The sequence below is a fragment of the Geotrypetes seraphini genome, chromosome 4 (assembly GCF_902459505.1).
Source record: "Geotrypetes seraphini chromosome 4, aGeoSer1.1, whole genome shotgun sequence".
NCBI classification, from domain to species: domain Eukaryota; kingdom Metazoa; phylum Chordata; class Amphibia; order Gymnophiona; family Dermophiidae; genus Geotrypetes; species Geotrypetes seraphini.
The window spans coordinates 276,563,032-276,588,998 of NC_047087.1; the positions used below are offsets into that span (position 1 = coordinate 276,563,032).

Below are 25,967 nucleotides of genomic sequence, written 5' to 3' on the forward strand. Positions count from 1 at the left end.
GAAAAAAATGATTCAGTACCTGAATGTAAGAACGTAAGAATAGCCTTACTGGGTCAGACCAATGGTCCATCAAACCCAGTAGCCCGTTTTCACGATGGCCAACCCAGGTTACTAGTACCTGGCCAAAACCCAAGGTGTAGCAATATTCCATGCTACCGATACAGGACAAGCAGTGGCTTTCCCCCATGTCTTTCTCAATAACAGACTATGGACTTTTACTCCAGGAACCTGTCCAAACCTTTCTTAAAACCAGCTATGCTATCCGCTCTTACCACATCCTTGGGCAACGCGTTCCAGAACTTAACTATTGAGTGAAAAAGAATTTCCTCCTATTGGTTTTAAAAGTATTTCCCTGTAACTTCATTGAGTGTCCCCTAGTCTTTGTAATTTTTGACAGAACGAAAAATCACTCCACTTGTACCCGTTGTACTCCACTCAGGATTTTTTGGACAACCTCCATTGAAAAGCAGCATATAAATTAATCTTGGAAACTTTACCATGCATTGTTTATTCCCAATTACCTTCTCTGCACATAACTGCAGTCTAGACCCATTTTCCAGCCACAGAATACCCAGTTCCAACACATAGAATTGTGTGCCCAAGGCTTTACCTGGATTGTACTCAGCTTGAGTCTACATCAATAATTGAGTGCTAACAACAAATTGATGTTATAGGCTAGGGGTAGGGAACGCCGGTCCTCGAGAGCCGTATTCCAGTCGAGTTTTCAGGATTTCCCCAATGAATATGCATGAGATCTATTTGCATGCACTGATTTCAATGCATATTCATTGGGGAAATCCTGAAAACCCGACTGGAATACGGCTCTCGAGGACCGGAGTTCCCTACCCCTGATATAGGCATTTCATCAAAATATGCACCTGCATCTGGCTGCACACACTAACGCAAGGTGTCTACCTCTACTAGTACGTAACTCAAAAGGGGTTGTGGCCATTAGAGGTGTTCCAAAAAGTTGCACACGGGATTACAGAATACGGCCCCAGTATGTCTAATTCGTGCGTCAACATTTACATCAGGCTTCAGCACGTGCAAGTCCGGCATAGGAATCAGTGCTAGGCATAAATTCTAGAAAAAGAGTACGTTCCCTTGGCACCAGTTTTTTTTCAAGCGCCAAATTCTGAGCGCCATTTACAGAATCTAACCCTTTACATGAATTTGTACACACTGTAAAGTATTCAAGTACTCAACCAACCCTACCCATATCAAATACCACACCCAGTAAATGGCAAGTTATACCTCATGTACTTCAGATCACGACCGGCTATATAGTGCCCGTACAACAAATTGTACATAGGGCAGACTTCACGACAGCTACGAATGAGATTAAACAAGCATCGCAGTGCACTCACTAGAAGGGTGATCCAGGCTCCCCTAGTACAACATTGCACCTCACATGCACATGAGTTTTACCAACTTAAATGTGTGGTAATAGATCACATTCCCAAAAACATTCGAGGAGGTAACAGAAAATTAAGTCTCCAGCACAAAGGACAGTTTTGGATTTTTACCCTCAACTCTATACAACCAACTAGGCTTAATGCAACTATTGACTTATAGTCTTATATTGTTCATAAAACAGCATTAATAACATAGTTGAAAGTTTAGCACAGCAGTTGCATTGAAAAAAACATATTTGACCGCCATAGGTTGTTTAGTGTCTTAGGGAGTCAATCGGATAGAAGAACATTCTGATTGGCTACCATGAGATATTTAAATAAGCAGAGACACCATAATGATAACGCCTAGGAAGAGCAGAGCATAGGACTGTTTTTTTGTTGAATCAAGCAACATTATTTAGAACCTACAAGGAAATAATATTATATTCTCATACTAGTATTTTAGCCCATAACATTAACGGGTGCTAGCTGTCTGTCTTTCTTTCCCCCCCCCCACTTCCCTGTGCAGCAGCCACAGCAGCATTCCCTCCCCCTCCATGTCCCTGTGCAGCAGCATTTCTCCCACCCTACTTCCCTGTACAGCAGCATTTCGATCCCCCCCCACCATGTCCCTGTGCAGCAGCATTTCTCCCACCCTACTTCCCTGTACAGCAGCATTTCGATCCCCCCCCACCCACTTCCCTGTGCAGCAGCCACAGCAGCAGCATTCCCTTCCCACACACCACTTCCCTGTAGAGTAGCATTTCCCTTATCTCCACCCCCCCCCCTCCCGGCATTGCTAATACTGGTTTGAAAGTCCTGAGGCAGTGACGGGTAGTCACGAAACGACTGTTGACCTAACATTTTTGAACATGTTAAACTAATACATGATAAAGAGAAATCAGCATTACAAGCTCTTATAATAAAAGAGTTTGTTTTTTATTAATGCTAACACAAAAGGTTTTTTATGCCGATGATGTAGTGGTGGTAGGGCTTGAGACTCACCTAAAACAGGCTTTTTCTTTCGTGAGCATTAATGTATCTATAGCACTCAAGCTTAGCCAATAATTAGTGGAGAGTATTAGGCTTTATTTAAGATTTAAATTCCTTCACTCCTCCTATTCAGATAGTGAGCAACATGAAGGTTTTTGCACTATTTAAAAAAAAAAAAATTAAAAAAATGGCTTTCACCTACATACTGCAGCTCCAACCTTTTTCAATCCCACCATGCCGACCAGATAGTACAAGATGGCTAACTGTGCCATATTATCTGAACACATGCTAAGTAGGGATGTACATTTAACGCATTAAAAGTTTTACTCAATCTATTAATAGACTACCAAAGATTATAAAAGGGTATGTTTGGAGAGAATGTACTTATAGAATTTTGCATAGGGCTTATTTTTCCCAAATTTAATAGATACCCCAATTTGTATTAAATGTAATAAAGATCCTGGCACATTATCTCATGCTTTTTGGTTGTGTCCTTTGATCAACTCATTTTGGTCTGCCATCCTATTATTTTTGGGTTCTTTATGGGGTAATTCGATAGTGGGTTGTCCTAGGGGAATAATTTTTGGTAAAGCATCAGCTTGTGGGGTTTTTGGCCAACTAAAATGTCTTTTATTTCAGAAAGCCTGTATGATTGGGCATAAATGTATTATGCAATTTTGGTTGCAGAAAGAATCTCCAAGTTTTTGGCATTGGAGGAATCAATTACATCGCTTATTTTTATTTGAGAGTTGGGAGGTTCGAGGTTCGCCTAAAAAAACTTGTCTTTTTATGGAGGTTTGGGATCCTTATATTCAGAATCTTTCACCAAAAATATGAAGTTTGGTTATCAATGATTTATTATGAAAATTAGGTTTACTAATTACATTCCAGTTATTTATTTTAATTCTTTATTTTTGTCAACTTTCATCCAGGGTGAGGGTTTTCATTTAGGGGAAGATAATGGGTAGGGGATGGAATTAAGGGGGGTGTAGATAAGATTGAATTAATTCATAAGGAAATTAAATTTGAAAGAATGATTTAAATTTGTATGAAATTTATTGTAATTCTTATTGTATTGAATGTATTTTTCTATTATCCTATTGTACTGATTATTTGATTCTTTCAATAAAAATTGTTATACATAAAAGTTTAACACATAATCACATCAAGCTGCTTTGTCACCCCTTCCACCTCTGCCGGCATATTTCTCTCTATTGCTGCCCTGAGATCTCCTTCAGCTTTTTCTCCTGACCCCCCACTCCAGCAGCCATTCCTCTGCTGCTGCCTCACATTACCTGGTATTAGAGAATGACACGGGGACCGTTTACCGCAGTAAACCGCAGGTCACTGCAGTAAATCTGCAGGAATGAAGACATTTGCAACTGGTTTACTGCAGGAATGTGGCCAAGACCTTTCACCGCCCCGTGGGAATTGGGACAAGACCTTTTACTGCCCCGTGGGAGCAGTGAAAAGTCTTATTCTTGTGGTAAAAAAAATTGTGCCCGTGTCAGACTTGGCATCGTCTCCCCAGCTCCTCTTGTGCCTATTTTACCTTCAGGAGCCAGCCATGCCACGATGAAGACAGAAGGAACCTAAAACCAAAGCCTGAGATCAATGTGATTTGAAGAATAAAATTACCAGACAACAAAAAGAAAAAAAATAAATTTATTTTATATTTTTTGTGATTAGAATATTTCAAATTTGAAATATGTATCCTGCTAGAGCTGGTATTAGACATAACTGGGGACCGCAAAGTCCAGGCTGTGCTTCTTTAGCTTCCAGCTGGCTTTGGCCTCTCTCTCTGACCAAGGGGTAGTTGCCCTAGTTGCATTCCCCTAACATTATTTTTGCCACTTTTGACTAAAGTATTCTGTCAGCTTGATTTTTCTATGTAGCATTCTGTAGTAATATGGCTTGTTCAGTTTTCACAATAGTGAAGGGGATATTTGTGAAAGGGAGGGGAGATGGGTTTTGTTGAACCTTGCTCTGTTTTATTTGTGTTAATAAAATGACAATTGTCAGAGGAGAAGCTTCCGCCCACACACACGCGACTGTAGGGAGGCACAGGCAGGTTTTACCAGCATCAGTTTCTTTTCTAAAGCGCCGCGAAGGTAAAAGGGAGGGAGGGAGGGAAGGGGCCGCACACGCGATCGGTGACCGCGCACCTTCCCTCCCTTAAGTTTCTTTACTCCGCAAAGGTAAGGGGGAGGGAGGGAGATTCTAGGGCCGCTGAAGGGCGGTGAGGTGACGAGAGGGAAGGGAGGATGCTGTGGGGACGGGGCGGTGAAGGGGATGGTGGGAATGGGGCGGCGAAGGGGACGGGGCAGTGAAGAGGACGGTGGTCCGGTGACGGGGCAGTAACGGGGACAGATTTTTTCCCCATGTCATTCTCTACCTGGTATCTCATTCCCCCTCCCCCTCATGGCCCTCTGAACTTGCCTTTACACACACACACAGTTCCTCTCTAGCCAGTCTTCCCTCTCTAGCATCAGGAAGTTGAATCATAAGAGAAGGCAGGAAGCTAGAGAAGGAGGACTCTGGCTGGAGAGGAGCAGTGTGTGTGTGTAAAGGCAAGTTCAGAGGGCTGCCAAGGGGGAGTGGGGATGAGATATGGGGCAGCAAGAGAGGACTGCATTAGTAAGATGCAATGTGTCCTCTGAAACCCATGGTATTCTCTACTTGTTGCCAGAACATGGGTCAGAGGAAAAAGATTAAGGAGAGCCTGGGGCAACAGTAAGGGAGAAAAAAATATGCCAGTCTGGGGGGGGGGTGTAAGGGATGAGAGACAAGGGATGAGATGGTGCCTTGTAATAATCACACACGATTATCTACCATATATAAGTATTGAAAAATTAACAGAGCATGCTTATTGTATGGCTAAAAATTACAAAGTAAATAATTGTAAAATAAACATTACATATGGGGAACCCATATACAAATATGAACATAAGAATAGTGAGTTGAGAGGATGCCCTGAAATGGAGTTCAGAGCATAAACAGAGGGGCAGAACCAGACAAGTGAACAACACGATTAGAAAAATAAAAATCACCGGACAACAAAAGGTAAGAAAAATGATTTTCAGTTCAGAAACTGAAATATGTAAGGTTTTGAGAATTTAGATCCGCTGTCTATATTTTCCACTATACAGGTGAAAATGTAGAGGGAGACACTTTGAGATAATCTTGCGATTAAAAAATGTATTCAATGTGCAGCCCTAGTGCTAAGCAAAACACTCTAAAAGGAGCAGCAGAATCGGGGCCGATGCTGTAGTTTTAAGATCTTACCACTACAGCAAAGCAGTCTTTGGTACGAGTCTACCATCCATGAGGCTGGCTGGAATCCAAGGAATTAAGGTGGTGATGTGCTCAGCCTCAGGAAGACAACATGGTCTCCTATCAGCACTGCTGCAGGATTATTCAAAATCCTTCAGCAGTTTCATCTGAAGTAGAGGGCTTAAATTAGGAAAAGGGCTCCAAGCTTCTATCCTCTCAGTTATTTTTCTTAAGTATAGTACAGTTTTTCACTTACCACATATTAGATGCAAAGCCTATGTGATAACTGTTGGGGGCATTGCCAGCATATCCCTTAGCAGTTACCACATAGAAGGATTCTTTACCACACATTAAGGGCTCCTTTTACGACGGTGCGCTAGCGTTTTTAGCGCACGCTAACCCCGCATTACGCGGCAATGCAGCGCACGCTAAGCAGGTGCTAAAACCGCTAGCGCAACTTAGTAAAAGGAGCCCTAAGTGTATTCACTCTTTGCAGTATTGAAGGATGCAGCAAAAAAAAAAAAGTATTAAAACGTGAAGTCCCTGCACATTCCCCACCCCTTTCCTGCCCCATTACAAGCTTTGCTGGGAGCATGTGAATTAGCAAGCACCGTCATGCCAGCAAAGTAAGCACACTCCTACACTAACAGCATGTGCTAATTGCTTAATGCACTTTAGTAAAAGGGCCCTTTAGTCTTTCAATCGATTATAACCACAGAGAAAGTTTTCCAGACAGTGCTATTTTCTCCATACAAGGACCTGACTTATGGAATCTTCTTCCTAACCATCTTAGATCTCAGACTTTGCTTAATCTAGGGTGGGAAATATATTTTGAGGATTAAAATTACTTAATTATAATATTGTAATCACATCATATGTCTTATTGTATTAATAATTGGGAGGAGGCTGGGAGAAAATTATTGTTTTATGTATTACTTGAGTAGTTAATAGTGCGTTTTATGCAGTATTTTATGTTCAATTAATTGTATTGCACTGTCAAAGTTTGAAAATCAATAAACATTTCCGTTTGCTGATGCTTATATTTAAGTATTCTCTTATTATTATTTTAATTTATATATCACTATAGCAGACTTTAACTCTTAGGGCCTCTTCTATCAAACTGCGCTAGCAGTTTGTAGCGCGGTGGGCCGCACTGAATGACCCGCGCTGCTCCCAACGCTCATACAGCTCCTATGAGAGTCAGGAGCAGCACAGGCCATTCAGCGCAGTTTGATAGAAGAGGCCCTTAGTTAGGGCACAGGCGACCTTCCCTTTCGTGTTTTCACATATTGTAATTCACCCTTCCCCCCCCCTTTTCTTTGCTTTATTTCTATTTTAATGTAAGCCGCTGAGATATCTTCTTGATAGGCGGGATAGCAAATTTTAATAAAACTTGGAAAACCGCAGCTTCTACTATATACAAGACTTACTTTTATGATTCAAACATGAAATGTTGATCTGCTGTTAGTGATCTGTAACCCATTCATTGAAATCATCTGCAGTGCCTGAAGACTGGAGTGTTGCTAATATTATGCAGATTTTTAAAAAGGGTTCCAGGGGTAATCCATGAAATTACAGATCTGTGAGCCTGACTTCTGTGTCGGGAAAAATAGTTGAAACCATTATAAAAAAATAAAATTACAGAACACTTAGACAAGCATTGTTTAATGGGACAGAGAGCCAGCATGGGTTTAGTCAAAGGAAACCATGCCACACCAACATGCTGCATTTCTTTGAAGGCGCGAATAAACATGTGGATAAAGGCAATCCAGTTGATGTGCCGTCATCTAGATTTTCATAAAGCTTTTGACAGGCTCCTGGGAAAATTAAAAAGTCATGGGATAGGAGGCAATGTTTTGTTATGGATTAGGAATTGGTTATTAGACGGAAAATAGAGGGTAGGGTTAAAATGGTCATTTTTCTCAATGACAGTCTCTTACATTGTAAACCGCTCTGAACTGTTTGTGGTACTGCGGTATACAAAAATAAAGTTATTATTATTATTAAATAATGGAGTGCCATAGAGATCTCTACTGGAACTGGTGTTATTTAACATAAATGATCTGAAGATTGGAACAAGTGAGATGATTAAATTTATAGATGACACTAAAGCAGTGTCCCGCAAACTTTTTTACTCAGCAGCACAGTAAACTCTGGGCTGCAGCTGGAGAGCACCCGGAAAAGTGCGGACATTGACTTGATGATGTCAAGCGCATGTATGACATCATCATGTCGATATATGCACAAAGGCCCTCCATAACCTTTTATCCTTTCTTCATTCCAGAGCTTACCCCCTCTCATCAAGCAGCACTAGAGATCTTTAGCGCAGGCCGGTGAGGTATGAGCATTTACCACACCGGCCCATGATAAAAAAAACCTCTAGTGCAACTTGACAAATCTGGCCTTAATTTGTAGACAAACAGCAAATGGAACTGCGGAGTGAAGAGAGCAGGCCAAGAGCCATAGTAGGAGGGCTAGAAGATGAGCTAGAAGAGCTGCTGTCCTGAGATCTAGATTCACCCCCCTCCTCTCCCTGCAGGCTACCTAGAGAGAAGGGGCTGGAGAAGAACACCTCTGCTGCTCTGGAGTCTGAAAAGTAGTGCAGAACTGCATTCCAAGCCACTCCCCAAGAAATGAACCCTGCTTCTTTCTAGATGGGTTACACATTTAACATAATTTTGGACAGATGTTAGTCACTAGGCCCTAGACCAAATAAGGCTTTCAACATTTGCAGATACTTTTAGAGAAATAAAGAAAACATAAAAGGAAAAAACATAAGACGATAGCCTTTAATATTGTACTAACTTCATATATTTTTGACTAGGGTTAAAAACTCAAACCCCAGAATATTTATTTTCGGTTTTAGAGAATGAAAAATGTTAGTTTTGAAAACATACTTGTACTGTATATACTCAAATATAAACTGAGATTTTGGGGCCAAAAAAATGGCCCAAAAATTGGGGGTCTTGGTTTATATTTGAGTCTACCACTGTAGTTTATAAAAATATTCAAATTTAAGCCTGGGAGGAGCCCGAGGCGCCTGAGGCGCCTCAGCCAATCAAGGCCTTAGGCCCCTCCCTGTGCATCAGATGATGTGCTGGGGCGTGGCCTAAAGCCGCTATTGAGCAGCAGCCAGCGTAGGTGCAGGAGGACTTCGCGCTTCCTCCTGCTCCTGAAGAATGAGGCCTAGGACCAGGAGGAACCGGGCACACCTCCTGCTCCTGAAGAGAAGCCTTGCTGTAAGGAGCAGGAGGGACCGGCACCCCTCTTGCTCCCAAAGAGGAGCCTTGCCGTAAGGAGCACGAAGGACCGGGCACCCCTCCTGCTCCCGCATAGAACTTCACAGTTTTGCGGTATATAAATAAGCTGTTATTATTATTATCATTGGCCTAAGGAACAGGAGGGACCGGACACCCCTCCTGCTCCCAACTATTTTAAAGGTACGGGGAGGGAGGTGGGTGCAGGCAGGCAGGCCCAACCAGGGGTGTGCCGGCCGGGGGGTGGGAGGCCTATGGAGAAGGAGGGACTGAGCACCCCTCCTGCTCCCAACTTTTTGGTGCCGGGGGTGGGTAGGCCGAGCTGGTAGCAGGAGGGAGGACGAGGGCCGTGCCACAAGGGAAGGTGGGAAGTGCCATGCTGCTGCATCGGCAATGTGGGGTTTTTTGTTGTTTTTTTTTAAGCATTTATGGCAGGAGGGAGTTGGCATCCCTCCTGCTTGGGGGGCGCGTTTGTGTATGGGGGGGCACTTTTTTGACAGGCCTGCCTGTCTTTTATTAATTTTTCTTTTATGGGGCAGATATTTTGCGCATGTAACACAAGCAAAATATTTGTGCCATGGAAAAAAAATGAATAAAAAAGACAGGCAGGTGTCAAAAAACCTCCAGACCTGTCAGTAACTCAGTTACCAAAAACAAAAACGGATCTTTTACACAAAAATTCTTACCCAAATTCAAAGAAATCTAAATAAATAGGGCTGTAGGAACCTATTAAATTTATCTCATATTATTTGAAATTAGTCACACTGTACTGCAGTTATAATTGAAGAACCAACGTTGGATCAGCAATATGCTGTAAAAGATAAGTGTTGCTGATATTTATTGAAAACATTTTAGGAGTTATAAGTAATTATATAAGACTAGTCTTTAAGCCCGTTACATTAATGGGTGCTAGAATAGATGTGTCTGTCTGTCTGTTTCTTTATCTCTCTCTCCTTGGCCGCTCGCTGTCTGTATCCTTCTGTCCCCCCCCCCCCCCGAGCAAAGCTGTCTGCCCCCAGGACACACCTCCCCCCCAAAGCAGCCACCTTTCCCTCTCCCTAACTGTCTCTCCATGGCCCTCTTCTGTCTCCCCCCCCCCCGAGCAAAGCTGTCTGTCCCCAGCACACCTCCCCCCAAAGCAGCCCCCTTTCCCTCTCCCTATCTCTCCATGGCCCCTTCTGTCTCCCCCCAGCACACCCCTCCCCCCAAAGCAGCTCCCTCTCCCTTTCCCCCTGGCTCCCGGTATTAATTCCCTTCTTACCCTCCCAACATCCAGGCGTCTTCTGGCCTGCTCCTCTTCACCAAAGCAGCCTGCGATCGTGGTGGATGGCTTTAGCGAACCTCGCAGGCTGCTCTCCAACTCGGTAGCACGTTCCCTCTGACGCGATCCCGTGCGTCAGAGGGAGCGTGCTACTGAGCCTGGAGAGCGGCCTGCGAGGTTCTTTAAAGCCGGCCACGTTCGCAGGCTGCTCTGAAGAGGAGGATCAGTGGCGGCGGCAGCAGCGGCGAGTGAGGGAGGGAGGTGACACGGCGACTCCTTCTTCTGCAGGTGGAGAGCGGCTTGCGAGGTTCGCTACAGCGGCTGGCGAACCTCAGCAGGCCGCTTTGAAGAGAAGCGGGAGGGAGGAGTCGCTGGTGTCTTTGGCATCTTTGGTGCAGGCGCCCTGAGGACTGGCACAGAAGCACACCTCAGGACACCAGCGCTCATGAATTTTTAAGAGCGCATGCGCCTCTAGCATTTTATTATTATTGATAAGACACTTTATGAAGCTTTATAAGATCAAGTAAATTCACTTTTAATAAAATGTCTAAGTTAGAATTAATAAAGATGTTTTTAATTAATTAAGGGTTGGGAAGGTTTTTTGGTATAGATGATTATTTATAACTGAACAGAATATGGACTTGGGATAACATAGTTATGGGAGGTCCTATGCACTGAAATCAGTTTACATTGTATGATATACCATCCTCCTAGTTTATAGTTTGGGTTTTTTTTTATGCATTGAATAAGGATGTAAAGTGGTTGAATTCGACTATAAAAGAAGAAATGAGATGTAAAAGTACAGTGTGACCTAATTTCAAATAATATGAGATAAATTTAATAGGTTCCTACAGCCCTATTTATTTAGGTAACTCAGTTACCGACAGGTCTGCAGCAGTCGGGTTTGCCAATAGTAAAACCCGATTCGAAATAGCCAAGCAATTGTTAGTGAATCAATCGCTTGGCTGTTTTGCATGGGGTTTTGCTAATTTGCATGGGAGGATCACTACAGGGGTTGGAGGGAAATTTGGTCGCAAAGGGCTCGCAAACCGATCGGTACACAATCGGTTTGCTTAGTGAATCTAGCCCTTTGTTGCTATGATATGCTAAACTTCTGAGAATCATTTACAGGGTTTTGTATTATTTCACACAATGACTGGCAGTGCAGCAAAAGAGTGTGAAGTGTAAGGAAAGAGTGACAGGAGGGGGGAGAAAAGCGACAGTATGCCTGGAAAAGTAGGGAGTGGATAGGGTGTGCCAGGAGGGGTCAGAGGGAGATAATGCACGAGCGCCAGAAAGGATGGAGCTCATCAATGCTCATTTGATGGAACAAGGGGGGGGGGAAACATTCTAATCACCCCCAATCTGGGCTCCCTACCAGGTTTCTGGATATATGTGTAAAACAACCTCTAGGGCTGGCTTCAGCAGCATGAAAAACTATTACACCTAAAATGTACTTCCGGTTAAATGTTATAGCCTAGGGACCTCAACAAGAACAAACCTGGCCCTTTTGCCCCCTCAAAGCAGGCAAACTATGCCTATTGGTGCTAATCCATCAGAGTTGTCCGATACATGGTGTAGCACTAGTTTCTGTGCAAACCAAGCAAGACATCCCTGGTGTTATAAACGAGCAGCAGCACACATCAAAAGTTTACAAGTTTGACATGCCTTATAAGCAGCACTGGGAGTACCAATGCAAATTATCCATTGTATCGCTCAGCATAACCACCGCAACTCTGAGTTGGGTAAATAAAACGATGATCGAGACTCCTTAGAACCTAATAAAACCCTCAAGTGAACTAGACAGCCCCGCTACCCGTTTCCGTCTATGCAGGGGGTAAAAAAAAAAGCCTAAAGTCAATGCCAGAGAAACTTAGTATTGTAAAGCCTTGAAAGTTACTCGTCCACATTCAAGCTCAACTCTGTTCAACGTAGGTCGCGATTCTACTGAACAGGAAACCTAAATAAATAGAAAATAGAAAGACGATCCTATGGAAAGCCTTGATTTGCCCGCGTACATCGGCCTTTCTTACACTAAGCAACCGCTGGAATAAGGCGAGCCGCGCGCCTCTTGCAAGGGGCTACTCACAATCTCGCAAAGCTAAGAAAAAGTCAGCAACACAATCCATGTATTTTATATCTAGCTTTTTTTAATTTTTTTTTTAAAAAAGGCATGCCTTGGAGCCCCCGGGGCAAGATGCAAGCACTGGTAGGCGGCGGAGTTTCCGCGCTACCAGTATCCCAGGGCCCGGCGACTTCCAGAGAAGTTGGGGGGGGGGGGGGAATAGTGCAAGTTAAGGAGCGCGCGCCTACGCTAGAGTTCGGGGAGGGCGCAAACAGGAAGCAAATGCACCCCCTCCCCGGTGCATAAATAAAAAGTTTGGCGGCTCTTACCCACGCCGTATTTTTCCTCCTTTTTGGTCGGGACCCAGCGAGTCATTTTGGTAGCGCGAGCTCCCCGCCCCCTCCCTCCCGGGGAACTTCTAGCGAGACAGCCCGGCGCGCGGCAGCTTCCTGAAATGACTCCTGACGCGCAGACGAGGGAAAGCGGAAAGCAGGAAACTCCGCTCCTAAGCCGCCATTTTCCAGCCCTTTTTGGGGAGGGGAAAACCAAAACAACTTTGCGGTGTCATGTGGTACCGAGCGTCATGGCGCGGGCCAGGGGACCCGGGAGAAGGGGTGCGATTGTAAAGGAAAGACTTTGGTACGAAAATTGAAGGGCAGAGAGGGATGCCTTTCCCCCCTTCCACGCGGGTGCCTAGCACCCTGCTGTTCCGTATGGAATTAAGAATGATTAAAGAAATATAATTGAGGGGAAAAAACCCGAACTTCTGAAAAGTGTTTCCTGTAGGTGGTTTTTAGACGCCAGATTTTCTACATCTATATTTGCATTCCCGTTTTTGTCTGTTACAGGTTCCTTTGCAGAAATAATACTAATACAAAGTAATTCCTTTTTAAAGGACTTTCCCCCCCCCCCCCCCCCCCCCTTACTACCTTATGTGAGCTTTCTCAGGTCAGATTGGTTTTGCGCGGGGCAGTGCTTTAGTTTAATTATTTGAGGTAATTCTATAACAGGCAAGATAACATTTCTAAGTTGATTACATACATATGGGCCCCTTTTACAAAACTTTGGTAAATGCACCGAGGCCCGTAGTTGCATTTATCGCGGCTTTGTAAAAGGGGCGCTGGTGTTACTATTGGTGGTTGCAGCAGCAAACTGCACTTATTAAAACTTCACTTTTGGTACGTGGGGGCAGCCTTGAGACAAGCGGGACATGATGGAAATAAAGCCCTTAATAAATGTTTTCTGAGACTTAGGGAAGGAAATAAAAAAGAGAAACTATGATTTGTGGTGCTTGCTCTTCCTAATGCTGTGATGGAGTTCAAATAGATAAGTCAGGGCTCCTTGTACTAAGGTGCGCTAGCGGTTTTAGCGCGTGCTAAACTCTAACGCCTCCATAGAGCTTTGTTAGTGTTTTTCATTTAGCGTGGGGTTTGCGCTCGCTAATCTTCAGCGCGCCCTAAAAAACGCTAGCGCACCTTAATAAAAGGAGCCCTTAGTCTCGAACTCCTTAAGACTCTTCAACCAGCGCTCCCTCAGAGCCCCCAAAGTGTGCAAGTGCACAGTTTGCACCTGGGTTGAGCTGTCTCTGCTGAAGAGGCACAGACTGGGATTATTATTCTTACTGGTATTGCACAACCAGATGTATTCAGCATGTTACAAACATACATAATGGACAGTTCCTGCTTCTCAAAGCATGCAGTATAATAAAGACAACCACAGGTAGCTGGTTTTAAGAAAGGTTTGGACAAATTCCTGGAGGCAAAGTCCATAGTCTATTATTAAGACATGGGGGAAGCCTCTGTTTGCCCTGGATCAGTAGCATGGAATGTTGCTCTCTTTGGGTTTTGGACAGGTACTCGTGACCTGGATTGGCCACCGTGAGAACGGGCTACTGGGCTTGATGGACCATTGGTCTGACCCAGTAAGGCTATTCTTATGTTCTTATAAACAGGCTGGTCATATAGAGGTGGGGGACTTTGAGTTCAAACACCAGAGCCAGCTGAAAGAAGTGAGGTCTCTTGAGAATCTTTCTGAAGAAGAGGCTGTGTACAGCAACAATTAGGTCTTAAGGGGATGCATTTTTAGGCTAATTTTGAATCTGACAATTCCAGGAGCAGCGGGCCCAGAGTAGAGAATGACACAGGGAAAATATTTATCACCTGCCCCACCCCCGACTGCTCAGTCCCTGTCCCTGCCCCATCTCCATGTGCTCAGTCCCTGTCCCCACCCGCCCAAGCCTCGAATACAGTGGTGTACCAAGGTGGGGGCAGGGGGGCGGTCCGCCCTGGGTACACGCCCCAAGGGGGTGCACAGCTGGCCACCCTCCACTGTTCTCCCTAGAGTGCGGCTCGTTTAGAGCAGGGGTGCCCAACCTGCTTCCCTTCCCTTCTCACCGCTGCCATCGGGGAACAGGCCGGCGCCGTGTTCTTTGATCTCCCTGCGGGGCCGACCAACTCTCGTCACCCGACGTCAGTTCTGACGTCAAGAGGACATTCTGGCTAGCCAATCGCTGCCTGGCTGCCCAGAACGTCCTTTCCCACGTTAGAATTGACATTAGGCGGCGAGAGTTGGTCGGCCCTGTGGGGAAGAGAAGTAGGGAGATCTCGGCCTGTTCCCGATGGCAGCGGCAGCAGCCTATTCCCCGGCGGCAGTGGCATGGGGAGGGCAGGAAGGAAGAAAGAAGGGGGGGGGGAACAGGGAGCTAGAAACAAAGAAAGGGGGCAAGGAGAAACAAAGAAAAAATGGGGCACGGAATCAGAGAAAGACAGACATAGAGAAAGAAAGGGGGCATAGAGAGAGAAAGAAGGGGCAGGGTGAAACAAAGAAAAAGTTGGAGGGAATGTGGAGGAGAGGAAGCATACAGGAGGCTGAAAGAAGGGAAGAAATATTGGATGCACAGTAAGAAAAATAAAGTGCAACCAGAGACTGATGAAATTACCAAACAAAGGTAGGAAAAATGATTTTATTTTCAATTTAGTGATCAAAATGTGTCCGCTTTCAGAATTTATATATGCTGTCTATATTTTGCACTATGGCCCCCTTTTACTAAACCGCAATAGCGGTTTTTAGCACAGGGAGCCTATGAGTGTCGAGAGCAGCCTATGAGCGTCGAGAGCAGCTCCCTGCGCTAAAAAACGCTATCGCGGTTTAGTAAAAAGGGAGGGGGTATATTTGTCTATTTTTGTACAGTTGTTACTGAGGTGACATTGCATAAAGTCATCTGCCTTGACCTCTTTGAAAACCTGCAGAATATAAATGATAATTAACATTTTCTCTACGTACAGTGTGCTTTGTTTTTAAAATTTTATTGTTGGTAGATCATTTTGACTTGGCCACAAAGGTAAGGGGGAGGGAAGGAGGGGAGCTGCTGAAATACATCTAGTAATCCTTGCAGGCTTGACTGTGCAGGGAATTAATTTTGTAAAATAATGTTTTGTTATGTGACTGGCATTATTTAGACTTTAATTTCTATGAATGAATAGAATGAAAATGATATAAAATTACTTGCTTGTTTTTATGTGCGTGCGCTGAAGGAAAATAGAGAGAGTGGGCAGAGGACGCTGAAGTGAAATAGGGAAGAGAGAGTGGGGAGAAGACGCTGATTTATAAATTGACAATTGTACAGAATATTGTTTCTTTTTATATTTTAATATAATAAGTTCAATATAAAACAATTCAAGGCTTGTGTGGATGGAATCAGGTGGTTTGCGGGGATGGGGACCGAGCTTACGGGGATTAGTCCAATAAAATGGTATTTTCTTATTTCTCATTATTTGTTTTATTTTTATTTGTTAATTTGTAAAGTGGTGATTGTTATGTATCAGTTTTTTCAAATTTACATCTACTGTCTTTATATTTTGCACAGTATTAGAGGACATGTGTTACTGTTTTTGGAGCACTAATTTTTTCGGCCAAGTTTACTGTAATTCAGCCATTCACTCAGTGCTCGACAAAAATTATTATTGGTAGCACTGAATAGAGCTCCAAAAGTTGTGCAGGGTAGCTAAGTTTCAGTTTTTTTGGAAACATAGCTCGTGAGATATTGTGTCTCAAAGTTGTCAGAATGTCATCGTCGTACTGTATTTCATTGTGGTATGGGGTCAAACAAATGGCTATATCTCCACAAATATTCCACAGGTGAAACTAAAACTTTACCAAAGTTCGTTTGAGACATGGTGGACTCTGCATATGAAGTTTCATCAAAATCCGTGATGGTCATGCAGGGCACTTTCCAAGAATCTGATCACTTGACATGGAATGACCCTACATAGAAAAATCAAGCTAACAGAATCCTTCAGTCACACATGGCAGGAATAGTGTTAGGGGAGAACAACTAGGGCAACTGCCCCCTAGTCAGAGAGAGAGAGCTCTAAGCCAGCTGGAAGCTAAAGAAGCACAGCTTGGGCTTTGTGGTTCCCAGTTATGTCTAATACCAGCTCTAGCAGGATACATATTTCAAATCTGAAATTTTCTAATCACAAAATATAAAATACTTTTTTTTTCTACCTTTTGTTGTCTGCTAATTTTATTCTTCAAATCACATTGGTCTCAAGCTTTGGTTTTGGGTTCCTTCTATCTTCATCGTGGCATGGCTGGCTCCTGAAAATAAAATAGGCCCAAGAGGAGCTGGAGAGGAGATGCCGAGTCTGACACGGACACAATTTTTTTTTTTACCACAAGTGCAAGACTTTTCACCGCTTCCACTGGGTGGTGAAAGGTCCCCATTCCTAGCTACAGCACAAATGCAGAAGAAAGCTCTGACTGCCCATTGAGAACATCTAAGTAGGAGAAACCTTGGAGCTGTAATCAGTGGCGGCGGCAGCTGCCTCATAAGCTGTAACCTGGACAGTGGGAATGAGGAACCTGCTGTACCCATTCTAGAGACAAAGGAGAAAGGAGGCACAGCATAGTTTTCTGTTCCAACAGGGCACCACCTACAACCTCTACTGGATCCTAGAACAACCCCAGAGATTGAACAGATAAGTACTATTCGTAGCTGCATGTCTCCTGTGGAACAACACACAACCAACCCTACTATTAGTCCAACTATTATAACTTAATCATTTCTGTAGCACTGCCAGAAGTACGCAGCTCTGTACATTAAGCCAGAAGACAATTTTTGGATGGACCAGTGGATAGATTGGGTAGGCATACATTTTCTCCCCCTCTCCCCAAACTTTTTTTTTTATTATTTTATTTATAACATTTTACAATATTACCATATTACCATTTTACAATATTCTGTACAATATTCTTGTACAGAAAAGTGAGATCAAACTACATATTAAACTATAATTCCAAACTTAATATTGCTACAAGGAAATACCAAACTAGCTGTTCTCACACTAGTCCTCAATATTATTGAATCCATTATTAAGAGCAGAACTTATATACTTCAAATTAATTAAGCAAGAAAAATCCTTGTCTAACTGAAGTGCAGGGAGCTAATTTCACATAGGCGTTATTACGTTGTTATTCCTTTTTCAAGACGTTTCATTGAGAGAAAACTAATCAATTGAGATGGCTCTGTAAATATATATTTCAATGATAAATATCTCACTACACATTTACATGGATATCTCAAGAAAAAACTACCCCCTATTTGAGTCACTCCAGGTTTTAAAATTAAAAATTCTTTCCTTCTTTTTTGAGTCTCTCTGGAGACATCAGGGAAAATCTGAATATGTTGCCCCAGGAAGTCTTTAGACCTATTTTTAAAGAAAAGTTTCAATATCCAATCCTTGTCTGGAGCCAAAGCCACAGACAACAAGAGAGTAGCTGGAACCGCCAACTCTCTATCTGATTGTTCCAATATTGCTGAAATGTCCAATGACCTCTCCCGGGGTTCCTCCATGTTTTCTTCTTTGAATTGGGGCTTAGCAGGTAAGTAATACACTCTTGTAAGAGGAGGTAAGGAATTTTCAGGAATTTCCAAAATTTCCATAAAATATCTTTTCACCATTTCTCTGGGAGAAGTTGACAGGATCTTTGGAAAATTTATAAATCTCAAATTATTTATTCGACCATTATTCTCCTGCATTTCCAACTTCTTCCTGAGTAATATATTATCTTTTACCAACATATCTTGATTTTGTTTTAATAACATTAACTCCTTATTTGTATCTTGTGTCTCTGTTTTAAATTGTAACATATCCTGCTTTAAAACTTTTATTTCTTCCTTTTGTTCTTTTAATTCTTTATCCATCTCCCCAAACTTTAAAAATTAAATATCTGAATTTCCAGCCCTACTAGCTAAAGACATCCACAACCCACCAACCCATGTTTAGAAAAGTGCAGCATTCAAAGGCAGCGCTCTGAACCATTGGACACCCCAGGCATGCTCAGTCCTCACGCACGAACTGATCAGGCTCGAGACTCGAGCAGTTTGGAACAGAACCACTAACTGCCACAGTTTTTTTTTGTTGGGGAGTTTTGGCAGGCTGCAAACGCCTTCTGCCAGTGGGGCTTGGAGAGACTGTATATATAAACTCCCCACTGATTAATGAGATATCACTTGGGCACCAATACAAATTTCAGCAAAAGAAAAAGCCTCAGCCTCTCTGGTGAGGAAAAACCACTCTACCATCCACCTATCATAGGCATAAAAAAAACGTTACTGAAAAATGCTCTCTGTGTTCAAAATAAACAAAACACTTATTACGCTATATCCTACAGCCAACGATCGTGTCATAACAACAAACGCTACTTCTTCAGGGCAAAACGTGTCAATATAGCATTCCAATACTTCAAAGCACTGTTCCTCACCAGGGGCTGCTGTTATTTGAGGTGGGGTGGGGCAGGCAGGAGGAGGAATAGCTGTGTTTGCGATTTTTTTTGTCTGAGCACAGTTCCTCCTCCCCATTTACCAGTGATTTTCCGCACACTTAGCATGCATATAATGTGCATGCTATTGTGCTAAGAAACGCCCATAAAACAAAAATCGTTTCCACACCGGTAGTTTTTTTGTACCTTGGTGTCGGAGCTTAGAAAATCCGGCCCTCAGTGACCCTAAACTAACAGAAATACTTATATAAAAATTTATCTGAAATCTCAAAAAAATCAGACTCTTGCATGCAAGGCAATACCAAACAAACAAAAATATTCACCCGTGTACTGTGAAAATATAAAGATTATAGATGTCAGGGCAGCGCTTATTGGGCGGGGAAATGTAGTTGCAACCAGGGCAAATGCTCTGGACCAGATAAAGGTAGAAAGAAGAATTTTATTTTCTGTTTCGCGACGGAATATGGGTGAGTACGTGGGAAACAATTGTGTGGTGAGCCGGATGTGAGAAACTGCTTGCTACCCCTGAAGAAGACTTTTTGTCGAAACGCAGACCGTGTTGGGTCCTGTATCCCTAGCGGACTAGGTCCTTTAAGGCTCTTATGTGGATGATTTATTTTTATGTGGATGGAATTATTTTATGTGGATGATTTCAGTGTACCTTTGGAACTTTGACACTTTCAAATAAAGTCCATTTAGGAACATCGTTACTCCACAGAGGTTTTTTTTGTTTTCTCTGGATTTTCTTCTTTGTGGATATTTTGGGGTCAATTCCTTTTGTTTTTCGCGATGGAATATGTCAGTTTCTGTAATATATAGAGATGATGTTAGACAGGGCTTGGGCCCAAGGCAGAAATTGGGGAGAAGACCCCAAAGCCTGATAGCAGGCTTTGACTTCTTCAGCTTCATGCAGACCTGAGTCCCCATCCCCATGGTTGACTACACCACCCACTAGGCTACTCCAGGAACCTGTTTGCCGCTCTACTAGGAAAGGCCACAGGCCATAACATCTGAAGCTATCATAGAGGCAGATATGTACTGTCTCATTCACATCGTTGGGGAGTGAGAAGGGTCAGTGACAACGGGGGGAGTGTGTGGAGGGGGATCATGCCGTCATCCCTCCAGTGGTCATCTGGTAGGTTTGGGAACCTTTTTTGGCACTTATTCGTTGTTAAAACAGATCTATCTCCAAATATGTAATGTAATGTAATGTAATTTATTTCTTATATACCGCTACATCCGTTAGGTTCTAAGCGGTTTACAGAAAATATACATTAAGATTAGAAATAAGAAAGGTACTTGAAAAATTCCCTTACTGTCCCGAAGGCTCACAATCTAACTAAAGTACCTGGAGGGTAATAGAGAAATGAAAAGTAGAGTTAGAGGAAAAATAAAAATAAAATAAACATTTTAACAAGACAGCATTGATCTAAATACTTTGGAAGGTAGAAGAGAGGAGAGAAAGGAATAGAAGCAGAAGGGGGAGCCGTTGAACATTAGAATTCTGGAGAAATTTAAATGATAGAAATAGAACAAAACAAAGACAAAAGGCAAAACAATAGATAAGATTAAAGATAAATCATAAGCTGGAAAGAAAAATAAAATAAAACTTTGTCTTCAATCCACGGTATTATCCAAATTGTGCCCTGGTGGACGCATTCTAAAATGTGCGATTATTGCAGAAAAACATGCAGATCATAAGCCCGCCCTAACCCCACTCAAACCACGCCTCCTTGAGATGTAGAAGCACTGAAGACAATCACCATGGAAATCCGTCTAGAAAACAGGTTTTGAAAATAGCGAATTGGAAGGGTTTGGCAAGAAAAAAAAAAACCTATTTGCATCTTTGCTACTTTTTTTGGACATTTTACTGTTTTGAAAATGAGCCACATAGCCTACTAGATAAGTCTCAAGAGTTCAAATCAAACATTTTTTTTTTTTCTGAGGAAACATTGGGCTCTTACTAAGCTGTGAATTGCCCCGCGCGCTAGACCCTAATGCCAGCATTGAGCTTGCGTTCATTCTAGCCGTATAGCGCAGGTTTAACGCGCGCTAAAAACGCTATCGCAGCTTAGTAAAAGGAGCCCATTGTTTTAGCACCAGAGGAAACAGAAAACTTACTGGGGTTTGAGGCTCAGGATTATTCATACAGTTTTTTTAAAAAAATGTATTACATGTACACTTCCCCCTCCGTATTCGCGGTGGTTAGGGGCAGAGTCAGCCCGCGAATATTAAAAAACAGCGAATAATATTCGGGCCTGTTCTGCCCCTAACCACCGCTTCCCCCAGCTATTTTAAGCCCTGAAAGCCCCCCCCCCTCTTAAGCCTTACCTGGTGGTCTAGAGGGTTTTCAGGCAGGAGCGATCTTCCCACGCTCCTGCCCCGTGCAGATCGCTCACAGGAAATAGCTTGACAGATTACGGGAGCTCAAGGCAGCCATTTCCTGTGAGCGATCTACACGGGGCAGAAGCATGGGAAGATCGCTCCTGCCTGAAAACCTGCTAGACCACCAGGTAAGGCTTAAGGGGGGGCTTACAGAGCTTAAAATAGCCCGAAAAATGAAAAAGCATTTTTTTATTTTAAAACCGTGAATAATCGAATCCGTAGATACGGAAACCGCAAATACGGAGGGGGGGAAGTGTATACTGCCTTTACTGCACAAACAGAACAAGGAGGTGTTTAGTCTAAAACAATAAAAATAAAAGGAACTTCTTTTGGAATATGAAAGAACCTACACCACATTGCATTCTACATTGCAGGCTGCCTTCTGTGGTCCAAACTGCCAAGTCTTGCTGCTACTGTGAAGAAACTGTCTTGGCAGTCTCTGATCTCTTCCCCTCAAGCAATGTTGGCATTGACATCATTGGGTGGTGCCAGAACTGCAAGAGCAGTCAGTCTTGTTGCATTTGTGGCTGTGGTTGAGGATACTTCAACTCTGGACTACAGGATATTTCATGGCTTCTAATCTCCACTGGTCCTCCTGTCTCTGCCAGAAGGTGTCTCGGCCCCTCTTGCACTCCTGCCTGCTGCACAAAAGCATCTACTGTGAAACCCAAAAGCAAAAAACACGGATCTTTTTTAATCAAAATCCTACCCAAAAAGAGACAAGTACAATATGTAGGGTTAAAGGATATTTCATAAATAATTATTTAGTGCATATAATATAAGTAAAAATATACCTTTAAGCTGCCTTTTTTATTTAATGATATTACTTGTACAGAGAGCCAACGTTCGACCAGCAGTTTTGCTGTTTAAGATAAGCGTTGCTGATTTAAAAGCTTTAAGCTATAGTATTCAAAAACAAAAATTGACATTTATGGGATATTCAGATGGAATTGTCTACTATTGAAATATGCACACATCACTAATTAGTATATAAAAATATATTTAATAAATAAAAAAAACATTGAATTAAGAGAAGGGAAGGAGGCAATGGTATAAATGATTATCGAACATTGAACAGAATGTGGACTTGGGATAACGTATGTTATGTGAGGTCCTATACCCTGAAAACTGTTCGTACTGTATGATATACCATCCTTCTAGTTTATTGCTTGAGGATTTAGTAATCGAGTATATGTAAAAAACATATATATATATTAAAAAGTTAAGTAATGTCATTAAATAAAAAAGGCAGCTTAAAGGTTTATTTTTACCTATATTATATGTAATATATAATTATTTATGAAATATCCTTTAACCCTACAAAAGCATCTATTGGACACACAAAAGGCAAGACTGTGAGCTCTGAGGGAAATACCCGCCTCTTAGATTTTTGTTTTACGGGCAAGTCTCAACACAATAGCATGCAAATTATATGAATGCTATGAGGTACATAATCGAAATGGAAGTAAGTCTAAAAACCCACTTAAATCGGCAAAAAGACAGGTCGTCCAAGTGCCGATAATCGAAACGGGTTATAGATGTATCTAAAAACAGCTTAGGCCTTTTCAGTGCTGCTGTATGCCCAGAGTGAAATGGGGTGCTTTTGAAGGAGTGATGAGGGTGGGAGGTAAGCGGGATGTGGGCCAACCTAGACTTAGGGCTCCTTTTACTAAGGTGCGCTACGCGCCAAGAACTAATGCCAGCTCAATGCTAGCGTTAGCATCTAGCGCACGGGGCAATGCAGCGCACACTAAGCATGCACTAAAACCGCTAACACAGCTTAGGGCTCCTTTTACTAAGGTGCACTAGCGTTTTTAGCGCACAAAGGATATTGCACGCTACACCACGCGCTATGCAGCTAGAACTAACGCCAGCTCTATACTGGTGTTAAGGTCTAGCATGCGCGGCAATTCAGCGTGCGCTATTCTGCGCATTAATGCCCTAACGCAGCTTAGTAAAAGTAGCCCTTAGTCATCCTGCAGCGATAATCGAAAGCTCAATGAGACTTCCTAGACGGAACTTATACGTTGTGACTTTGCGATTTAAAAACAGATATAACTAACCAGATAACCACTTTAGACACAAAGTACAGACCCCCCCACACAATCCCCCTGTGATCACTGATCTCCCCCAACATAAAAATTGGAATAAAAACATACATACCTGCCTCCAGAACATCAGTACCTGGCATAGGAAAGCCTAGTAGAGCTGCACAGCGGTGTCTTATCTAGCCTGGGGGGTGGGCTAGTGAACCATAGAGAGGAGGACCCAGGCCCCGCCACTCTAATCACTGCATTCATGGTGAAATGTGTATCCACCAACCCCCCCCCAAACCCTACTGTACTGCCATATAGGTGCCACCTGCAGCTATAAGGGCTATTGGGGTGGTGTAGTAGATTTTGAGGGGGTTCACCATGACCTATAAGGGAGTTGTGGTGAGATGTTTATGTGGCACCCTTTTTGTGAAGTTCACAGCAATGCCCCACTACTGTGTTGCCATGTCTGGGTGTCCAGTCCATCACTTTGCAGACCCCCTCCCACATCCAAAAAGGTCTTGTTCTAGGCATTTTTGACTTGGATGATTTTTTGGACAAGAATGGGGTATAAAAAGATAGACAACTTAGCGGTCTGGACGATCAAACGGCTGGACGTACGAGTAGACAATTCTCGTGAAAAAATATTTTGGACAAATTTTTTGAGAATAGACTTTGGGCAACTAGTGACTTAGGCCCAAAACGGACTTAGACGTTGTTGTTTTTTTTTATTATGCCCCTCTATGTGTGTGGAAAATGAGAAAAGAAAAAAGTGCAGTATCTCACTGCCACCATCTTGGGTTCTGCCTCCTGGTAGTGGATAAATAATGTAAAGAAGTCACTCTATATTCCTTTACAATGAGTTAGAAGCAAATGTCCATCGACTGCTGTTGAAACTAATGCTCAGAGACATGAAGGCACCCAATCATCGCATTGCTCAATACAGTGTCAGAACAGTAACAACGGTGAAAGTTAAACTTGCAATTGCCAAATTGGCTATAAACTCTGTATCTTGAATAAATTACTTAAGATGGTAAAACTTAACGTCAGGTTAAGTGGTTCCGACGTGCCACGTTTCGGTACTGCTTCAGGGAACCGACGATGCTCTGCTATACCACCTCAAACTGTGGGTAATGAAGTCTCATTGAAATTCACTTCTTCCTAGCGTTTATAGGCAATTTGGCATTCACCGTTGTTACTGTTCTGACACTGTATTGAGCAATGCGATGATTGGGTGCCTTCATGTCTCTGAGCATTAGTTTCAACAGCAGTCGATGGACATTTGCTTCTAACTCATTGTAAAGGAATATAGAGTGACTTCTTTACATTATTTGTCACATTTATTTTGAGTCACTCAACATATGCATTTTTGTTGAGTCATCAGCCCCCCTCCTGCATTTTTGTCCTGGTAGTGGATGGCAATTCTTATGTTAAGTTCTTAGTTCTTTTTGAAAGGCTAAATAACCATCCTCTCTATTGGTTGACTCACCCCGCTCTTCATATTATAGAACTCTGTCAGCCATCGCCTTTTCAAGCTGAAGTCTCTTAACCTGTTTAACCTTTCCTCCTAGGGGAGCTGCTCCAGCACTGAATGTGGCAGAAGTTAGTATTGGCAGAGTCCTGTTATAATTTCATAAACCTGTATGCAACTGTGCATATTAACTTATTATTTCTGGGTTTAGTGTGTGTGTGTGTGTATAATCAAGGGAGACATTTCACTGGCACTTTCACATGTGCATCAGCTATTCTGCAAACATATGTGTGAAGGACGATACATCGCTGAATCCCTCCTGTACAGAGCTGAGTGAAACAAGGACTTTTCAAAAACCTATACAGTACATGCCAGGGAACAGATGTAAATTCCTATTTAGACATATTCAGCTTAATTCTGTATATGGCGCTCAAAATTGCATGCACAAAGATGAGCTTGAGCCCAATTTGCTTGCATAATTGAATTGATTAATGAGCCAATTAGCGCTGATAACTGGGCACTAACAATCCATTATTGGTACTAATTGGCATTAATTGAAATTTGCCCAGGAGAATTTGTACCAGGTTTTTAACAGGTGTAAATCCTCACAGACAAAATTGGGTGTTGATCCCAGCACCAAATGCTGTTCTATATTCGGCACCCAACTCTGGGCAGGATTCACTAAACCTACAAACCGTGCACGATCCGTTTCCTATTGCATGCCGGCCGACTGATTCCATAAAGGCCTGCGTGCAAATGGGGATGATCGTTAGCACGCCCCCTACCCACGGCCAGAGCGATCCCCGCTCATGCACACACCCTGACAGTAGTGATAGGAGAAGCAGCCTCCTGTCACTGCTGTCAGGGCTCAGCCTGCTCCCGAACTCTCCTGCTCTCTGCCGCCGTTCCCTGCAGTGCAAGCCCATGGTTTTAAAGCGGGCCTGCACTGCAGGGAACGGCAGCAGAGAGTAGGAGAGTCCGTCGAGCAGGGAATAGAGATCGGGCATTGGCCCGACCACCAGCCCTGCTCGACACCGGCCCTCGCCCCCCTC

At 43.0% G+C, this 25,967-nt stretch overlaps 1 protein-coding gene across 1 annotated transcript in view; it reads right to left on the reverse strand.

Annotated features, from left to right (window-relative positions):
* Positions 1–12,776, reverse strand: part of DOCK1 (dedicator of cytokinesis 1) — a 926,077-nt gene extending 913,301 nt beyond the window's left edge. The window contains exon 1 of the mRNA XM_033940914.1: positions 12,573–12,776. Coding sequence (XP_033796805.1) covers positions 12,573–12,618 — 46 coding nt within the window. The 5' untranslated portion in view covers positions 12,619–12,776. The remainder of the gene's footprint in view (positions 1–12,572) is intronic.
* Positions 12,777–25,967: the final 13,191 nt, after the last annotated feature.